Genomic DNA, 8,485 nt, shown 5'->3' with positions numbered 1-8,485 from the left:
GAAATACTTACATTGGCACTTACATTTGCAACATTAGATCTGGACCGCTGTCAGACAAGAAGCAGTATCAGAGGTTAAGCTTTCAATGCAGCTGTGAAGCTTTGAGTGTCCACAGGGATGTAGTGAAGGAGCACAAGGACAAAGGTGGGACACATGCCTGTCAGGTAATGCTGCTTTATTGCCAAGCTCAGATGTCACTGTCACAGTTTCTCTATGTAGAGACCAAATATCCTTGAGTTAACAAAGACCTTTGGTAGTACTGAGATTAAAATCAACTGCTGTATTTCCACCTTTGAACAAAGAATAAAAAATAAATGGTGTATTTGGAGTTTGAAGTTTAGATTTGTTAGTTCACGTTTTACAGTAACCTTTTTTTTTGTATGTTTTTCAGATTTGGTTCATTTACAAGCAGGATTCAACAAAAAATCCAGATGTTATTCACCGCAGCTCAGCAGAAATGCTCAGAAACCTGCAGCCACACCCGGTGCTCCGCACACGCAGAACACGCACTGCGCGTAGGGCACCAAGTGCCTGGGGGGGGGCACCAAAAAAACACAATAATCATATCATAATAATAATCATAATAACACGATGTATTTAAAATAAACATGTGTAAAACGTGTTAATAGATAAGCAATACAAAAGTAACATTTGCTCGAGAAAAAGATGCGTCTCCTGTGCGGCCCTCTCTCTCTCCCCTTAGTGCCCCCCCCCACACACACACACACACACACACATCAGTGGTCATTCTCAAGTTTGGCAGACTGACACCTGTCACGGTGGACATGGCCTCGAAAAGGCATCAAGAGTCGGGGGCGGATAAAAGAAAAAAGAAGAGACAGCGAGATGATGTACGCGCGTCGATGGCAGGTAAGACAATTTTTTTTAATAAAAATGGTTAATTCTGTAACATTTAGTACTTGTATGAATGTCTATGCTCATGATAGGTAGTGTTAACGTTAACGTCAACAAACTACCGTTAGCTCCGTGTTCCGTGTTCTAAGTGTTCTGTTGCAAATAATTAATTGATGCTGGTTAGCTAGTTATTTCACGTTATTGATATAGATATTGATTATTGAATGAGTTTGGACGAAAATGAGTTATTATTATTTTCATGACATTCAAGGCATCCTTTGTTATGTGACAAAACATCTTATCTCAAATGTGTGTCGTTTTGGAGAAAAATGATCGTTTGTACAGTAACTGCAAAAACCCCAAGTGAAACAAAGCAAGAATACAGTAACATCCATTACTGTATTCTTGCTTTGTTTCATGTCAGTTACTGTACTTATGCTTTGTTTTACTTCACATAAAAACACCCGTGAATAGCCGCACAGTGAAGTTACTGTTACCATGGTGAACACAGACAGCTGCGGCCGATTTCGCGGGCTTCCCATCCTCACGCGACTGTTTTGACATTCTACCGGCAAATTCACTCTTCTAACTTCACACAAATTTGTATGAAATGGCACAATCCAGGGGAAATATGATGGTTGAACTGGCCTTGAAAATAAAATACCCGGACTATGATAAGTAACAGTGACATTAAGCATTTAGAAATGAGCAATCACAATATAAACACCTGTCAGCTGTCATACAGCTGTAATACAGCTGCTTTACTTACCAGCTCTCGGGCCTCCCTGCTCTTAGCTGTAACTTTATCCTCTGTAACTTCACATCATCGCCAATCCCATGTCATCGTTTTGTCGTTCACACATCACACATTTTTAATCCAACCAGCGGTGGAAAAATATTTAAAGGCAAAAGGCATCATATCTAAAGTTATCCCACAACATTCAAGCAGCCATGAGCGTTATCTGTCTCTTCGTCTAATTACATGAACGGCATTTTCATTTTATTCATAATCATTCACGGCGTTGTCCGGCAGGAATATATTGCCAATAAACAAAGCAGTCGGTGTAACAGTTACTTTTTAACGTGACAAATGTCCGCTTCAACTTAAAACACACTCTTTGTTTAGCCACTGTTTGAAGAATATGTCCGCTATTTATAGAAGTTAGCTAAGTTAGCTTGTTAGCATGAAGTCACAAAGCATCATCTATTCTAGTGGTCAACAATGTTGTGTATCCCAATACAGCTGTTATTAGATGTTTTAGGGTTGATTAAGCTTTCTTGGAGCAGCTATAGAAAACAACACCACTTATAAATGATCTATTATATATATATAATACTCAGTTTGTAGCTTACTCATAAATAGTGGCCTCCACTGAACTATTATTATTCCTATTCTGATTTCCTAATCCAATGATTCTTGTAGAGTTTTTCATTTATTAGTTTATTTGTGATGGAAGTGGAAAAAAGAATTTGTTGTAAATATGCCAGATTGAGCCCAGGAGCTAATTTCCATCTGCAGTTGTCTTAGTTGTCTCAAATTATTATTAAATATTTACTAATTTGAAATATGTCCCATTTATTAATTTCATTCACTACTTTGTATTCATTAGCCCACTGAAACAGATATACTGTACCACATAAAACCATCAACTTGTTCATCTTAGTTATCATCAAAAGAGTTCGAAAAGTCTTAAAAAAAACTAAGACAAAATTATTTTGTTTTGCTCTGTTGAACTGGAGTTAGCCTAACTTGCCTATATATTGCTACAAAGTTAAATTGTTTTGCAGTGCTTTAATGTTAATGTGATTTCTTGTAGCAGATACAGAAACACACCCAGATACACATTAATCTAATACTCACAAATAATGTGGTCCTATTCAAAATAAATTGTTCCCATTTGGGCCTTGATACAGCTTAGCAAGACACTTTAAGCAGCAATTTCAGCACCAGAGCAACTTCCGGGTGGAAAATATTGACCTAAAATGGTCGGATTGTTTTGGGTTTGGTATATCCATGTTAAGGAAAATAAATGGTTCCAATCAGTCCAAATACAGTGTATCTAACACACCAAGAGCCCAAGTTTTGACAAAATAGTTTTTGAAGAATCTACAGTTACTGCCTTTTTCCTTGGTATGGTGCCACATTTTTGGTAAGTTATACAAAGCACAAACACAGTAACTGCAAAATAAGGGTAAAATATGAAATCAATAATGAGGATTAATATATACAAAGAATAAGCTAATATAAAGTAACAAAACTGCCACATGTCCATTAATCTACCTAAAACAGCTTAGGCTGGACGACAGGATAACTTTAAAGTCCTTTTTCTCAGTTCTGCACACTGCGTCGTTACTGCCTTTTTGCTTTGTAGGCTTACAATAGGCCTACTGCATTTCAGGATGTTTATTTAGCGTCTGTTATGTAGCCTACGTTATGCATGTGTAATGAGTTGATGAATGAAAAAACGTCTCCTGGTAACATAAACTCTGAGAAAGCTTGCAACTGAACGAGATGTGTTAAGCCAAATTAGACGGGCGTTCATCAACTTTATTAGTTGTAAGATGCCGACATTTTCAAAAGGTTCATAGGCCAAGGGCGACATCTGCAGGTGAAACTACAATTTGAAAGAAAGAAATCTTAGTTATGTAGATCCCCCTCCCTTCACATTCATAGTTTTCAAATTATGTAGATTTTTTTTTAATATTGTGAGCCATCAGTCATTGTCTTTAAAGGTAAAATAATTGTAAATGTTGTCATGCACCAGTGATTTACACATAGGCTTACATAGACCTGCAATTAATATGTAATTATTTTTTAATCAAGTTGCAAAACTGTATTTCAGTGTACAATCCTTGAGCATTTTTTCTTGTATTTCTGAATGCAGGGTCAATGCTTAGGTATGTGCAAGGAGCTCCTCAAGACCCAGATGATCAACTATCCACCAGCAGTTCAAGCACACACCATCAATCACCAATCTCTGCAGACTCTGCAACAGCACCCAGCCCTGACCAACCATCAACCTCGAGTTTAGGTACAGATGCAACACAGCCCACAACCACCACTTCTGGCAGAGTGAGTTCTGTCACAGAGAGGCGGTCAGCAAGTGACATTGTAGAGACTTATGTGCCTCCTCCAACTGATCCTGCTCTATGGCCAGCACACATTTCAGATACTGATCGGGTTGAAACTGTGCGCAGAGGGCCTTTAAAAGTCAGCCCTGATTTTAGTTTTCCAAAGGGACCCGATGGAAGAGCATTTCATTCCAGCCTCCAGTTCAAAACCTTACCAAATGGAGAGAAGATTAACAGAAGCTGGGTAGTGTACTCTCCACAGAATAATGCTGTGATCTGCTTTGCATGCAAACTTTTTAGTGTGAAGGACATAAAGCTGACTGCAGAGGGCCACAGTGATTGGTCAAACATCAACACCAGTTTGAGAGGTCATGAGTGTAGCCCAAACCATACACAGTGCATGGTTAAATGGAGAGAATTGGGCACACGGCTTAAAAAGGGCATGGCAATAGACCAAGCGGAGTTGACATTACTAGAGGCAGAAAGGAAGAAGTGGCGAGATATTCTGAAACGCCTGCTCTCAATCACTCTCTCGCTGGCTTCAAGAAATTTGTCTTTTAGAGGCTCTTCTGAGCATCCTTATGAGCCAGACAATGGCAACTTTTTGAAGGAAGTGGATATGGCAACATATGACCCTGTAATGGAGATTCACCTGGCTAAAATAAAAGATGAACGTTCTCACACACACTACCTCAGTCATGAGACACAGAACGAACTCATTCAGATCATCTCTTCAGAAACATTACGCACTATAGTGAGACATATCCAGTCAGCAAAATATTTTTCTATCATTCTTGACTGTACCCCAGATTTGAGTCACAAGGAACAGATGTCAGTCATAGTGCGCATTGTCCATCTCCAACTACAACCAGACATTAAAGAATACTTCCTGGGATATATTGATGTGGAGGAAACTACTGGCCTTAGCCTGTCAAATGTTATCCTAGAAAAGTTGAAGGAGCTTGGTATTCCGCCTGAACACAGATGCAAGTAGAGTCACAGTCTTAGTTCTGCTGGACCTGAGTGCTGCCTTTGACACAGTTGACCATGCGACCTTATTACAGAGGTTAGAAGACTGGGTGGGAATCTCTGGTCGTGCTTTAAACTGGTTCAAGTCCTATCTGGAGGACAGGAAATATTTTGTTGAAATTGGTAACTGTGTCTCAGACCAAATGGCTATGATCTGTGGGGTTCCCCAGGGGTCAATCCTGGGACCCGTATTGTTCAATCTGTACATGCTTCCACTAGGCCAGCTAATACGCAGCTATAATGTGTCCTACCACAATTATGCAGATGACACTCAGATCTACGTGTCACTGACGGCAGGAGAACACGGGCCTGTAGATACATTGTGTCGCTGCATCGAACAGATCAGTGTGTGGATGCAAAACAATTTTCTCCAGCTAAACTCTGACAAAACTGAAATCATTGTCTGTGGCCCTCAGAAACAAAGAGAAAGTGTTATCAGTCACCTTGAGACTCTCTCTCTAAAACCTAACTATCAAGTTAGAAATCTCGGGGGAATATTGGACTCAGACCTGAACTTTAACAGCCACATTAAATCTGTAACATCAGCAGCTTTTTACCATCTAAAAAACATTGCCAGAATCAAAGGAATAGTGTCTAAACCAGACTTAGAGAGACTGATCCATGCGTTTGTCTCCAGCAGGTTAGACTGCTGTAACGGCCTGCTCACTGGGCTCTAAACGGGCTGTAAGACAGCTGCAGTACATCCAGAACGCTGCTACTCGAGTCCTGACTAGAACCAGGAAATACGACCATATTACTCCAGTGCTCAGGTCTCTGCACTGGCTTCCTGTCGCTCCGAGAATAGACTTTAAAACAGCTCTGCTCGTGTACAAGTCTCTTCACGGTCAAGTGCCAAAGTACATCTCTGACATGTTAGAGCCATATGAACCAACTCGGGCTCTGAGAACCTCAGGGAGGGGTCTCCTGCTGGGGCCCAGAGTCAGGACTAAACAAGGTGAGGCTGCGTTTCAGTTTTATGCTCCTAACATCTGGAACAGTCTTCCAGAAGATGTGAGACAGGCCTCAACTCTGACAATGTTTAAATCCAGGCTGAAAACAGTTCTATTTAGCTGTGCATATGACACCTGAAAGTATTTTATCTGCCCTCTTCACTTTTTAATTACTTAATGATTATTTTAATGGGTCTTAAATTTCTTTTTTTTTTAATTTCTTTCTTTTAGTTTTTTTTATTCCTTTTTAATGGTTTTATTGCCTTCTTGTGATTTTATGTAGCTGTAAAGCACTTTGAATTGCCCTGTGTATGAATTGTGCTCTATAAATAAAATTGCCTTGCCTTGCCTTATTCCATTCGAAAATTGTCGAGGACAGGCCTATGACAATGGAGCCAACATGAAGGGGAAGAAGCAAGGTGTTCAGGCTAGACTTCTACAATTAAACACAAGAGCATTGTTTGTTCCTTGTGGAGCTCACACCATGAATCTCGTCATAGCTGATGCTGCCAAATCCTCCCAAGATGCCACTGGCTACTTTGGCTATTTGCAAAAGTTATTCAATTTCTTTTCAGGGGCCACCCAGCGATGGGCCATTTTGACAAAGCATGTCCAACTGACACTGAAATCTTGGAGTGATGTTAGATGGGAGAGCAGGCTTAAGAGTGTAACAGCTGTCCGGAATCAAACAAAAGAAGTGAGATGTGCTCTCCTGGAGGCTAGGGAGGCTGTAAATGATCCAGTGGCAAAAGTGGAGGCTCAAGCTCTTGCTGAGGAAGTAGCCTCATTTCGATTTTTGATTTGCTCTATTGTGTGGTGTGAACTTCTTACCATCACTAACCAGGTGAACAAGCTACTTCAATCAGCTTCCATGCAGCTTGATATTGCTGTTAGGCTCATTGACAGTGCCAAAAGTAACCTCACTAAATACAGACAGTCTGGGTTTGATGAGGCTGTGTCAACTGCTAAGGAACTCTGTGAGGCCATGATTATAGAACCAGAGCTCAAGCAGAAAAGGCTCAGGAGCACAAAAAGGCAGTTTGCTTATGAAACTGTTGATGAGCCCTTCACTGATGCCATTAAAAAGCTTGAGGTCACATTTTTTAACAGTGTTGTGGACTCTTCTTTAATGTCACTGCAGGAGAGGTTTGAGACTATGAATCAAGTCAAAGAAAAATATGGAGTGCTGCTTGATTTCAGCAAAGTTAATGGAATGTCCAAGGAGGACTTGAAAAAACACTGCAATGAGGTACACAAGACACTTACGGAAAAGGGAACAGCTGACATTGATGGACCTGAGATGATGCAGGAAATCCTCAACCTTCCTCAGCTACCACCAAAGACATCTGCCTTGGAAATGCTGACATTTCTTCATGACAATCAGCTCCAAGAGGTGTATCCCAATCTGTGGATTGCTTTGCGAATTGCACTGACTCTCCCTGTCACAGTTGCTTCTGCTGAGCGAAGCTTTTCAAAACTCAAGCTCATTAAAACATACCTGCGTTCATCAATGGGGCAGGAACGTTTAAGTGGACTGGCCGTCATCAGCATCAATCGAGACGTGGCTCAGAAACTGTCATATGATGACCTGATTGCTGATTTTGCAGCCAGGAAATGCAGACGTGTCCATCTGTAGGCACTGCAATCCTATTGTGCAGCTATGTGCACTTGTGAATGGTTACTAACTGAAGAAATTTGAACTTTTAAATTCTTATTTTAAGTTCTGTTGTGTACATTCTATTGGGCAGTTATTTGTATTTTTATTTGTAGTTGTTCTGTTATTTATGGTTATTTACTGAAGAAATGTGCACTTTTAATTTCTTATTTTAAGTTCTGTTGTGTACATTCTATTGGGCAGTTATTTGTATTTTATTTGTATTTGTATTTGCACTGTTATTTGTGGTTATTACTTGCATCATCACTTTAATACTTCGTACTGTGTTTATAATGTTCAGTTCTTCTACAGTGAATGCACATATCAGAATTTTATTGTATTTAGTTTAATGTTTAGTGCTCTTGTTAATGCAAAGTTAGTTTGGAAATAAAGAGAAACGTACAGACAATTACTGAATTGATTGATGTCCATTTTCGGGGGAGGGGGGGGGGGGGCACCACAATGTATTTGTGCTTAGGGCACCCAAATGGCTAGCGCCGGCCCTGCCTGCAGCCAAGTGTAGGCTCACATTCACTGAGTATTCACTTAGTATTTCTGCTGTGGTCTGTCCATCTGCTGCCACTGCTGAAAACACTTATTGTTTCTGTTCAAGTACTCCTGCCATCCCAAACACTTTATCCGTCTGCACTTTTGTTGCTATTGAGAGGCATCTAAGATCATAAAAGAAGGGGAAGAAGAGAATCGCAGCTGCATCAAAGTGAAGCTGAAGACAAAAGATGTTCGAGCTTTTGCTGTTGTTGCTTCTTATTTGTCTCCTGCAGAGCCTCAAAGGAGACAACCCCTTCCATAACCCCTCTGTTGTTTTCTTTGTCTTTCCATTCTGCTCGGGAGTGTACACAAGGATTTTGTGACTCATACTTTTTATTCTATCATATGAAATAACCTTTTGGCTTTCTTTTCTTTA

The 8,485-nt window shown here is 40.2% G+C and overlaps 1 protein-coding gene across 1 annotated transcript; it reads left to right on the top strand.

Moving 5' to 3' along the window:
* Positions 1-475: 475 nt before the first annotated feature.
* LOC142370329 (zinc finger MYM-type protein 1-like) lies at positions 476-5,074 on the top strand. Its single transcript, XM_075452844.1, has 2 exons — positions 476-870; positions 3,741-5,074. Exons 1-2 carry the CDS (start codon positions 786-788, stop codon positions 4,919-4,921), a joined length of 1,266 nt encoding a protein of 421 aa, XP_075308959.1. The 5' UTR covers positions 476-785; the 3' UTR covers positions 4,922-5,074.
* The last annotated feature ends 3,411 nt before the right edge of the window (positions 5,075-8,485 follow it).

The sequence above is a fragment of the Odontesthes bonariensis genome, chromosome 20 (assembly GCF_027942865.1).
Source record: "Odontesthes bonariensis isolate fOdoBon6 chromosome 20, fOdoBon6.hap1, whole genome shotgun sequence".
In the NCBI taxonomy this organism is placed as follows: Eukaryota; Metazoa; Chordata; class Actinopteri; order Atheriniformes; family Atherinopsidae; genus Odontesthes; species Odontesthes bonariensis.
Note: the sequence above shows the minus strand (reverse complement) of the source record. Positions and strands in the feature narration are given on the sequence as shown.

Coding starts and splice junctions, on each gene's coding strand:
- LOC142370329 (XM_075452844.1), top strand. CDS start 786: ATGGCCTCGAAAAGGCATCAAGAGTCGGGGGCGGATAAAAGAAAAAAG. Junction 871..3,740: donor TGTACGCGCGTCGATGGCAG/GTAAGACAATTT, acceptor TTCTGAATGCAG/GGTCAATGCTTAGGTATGTG.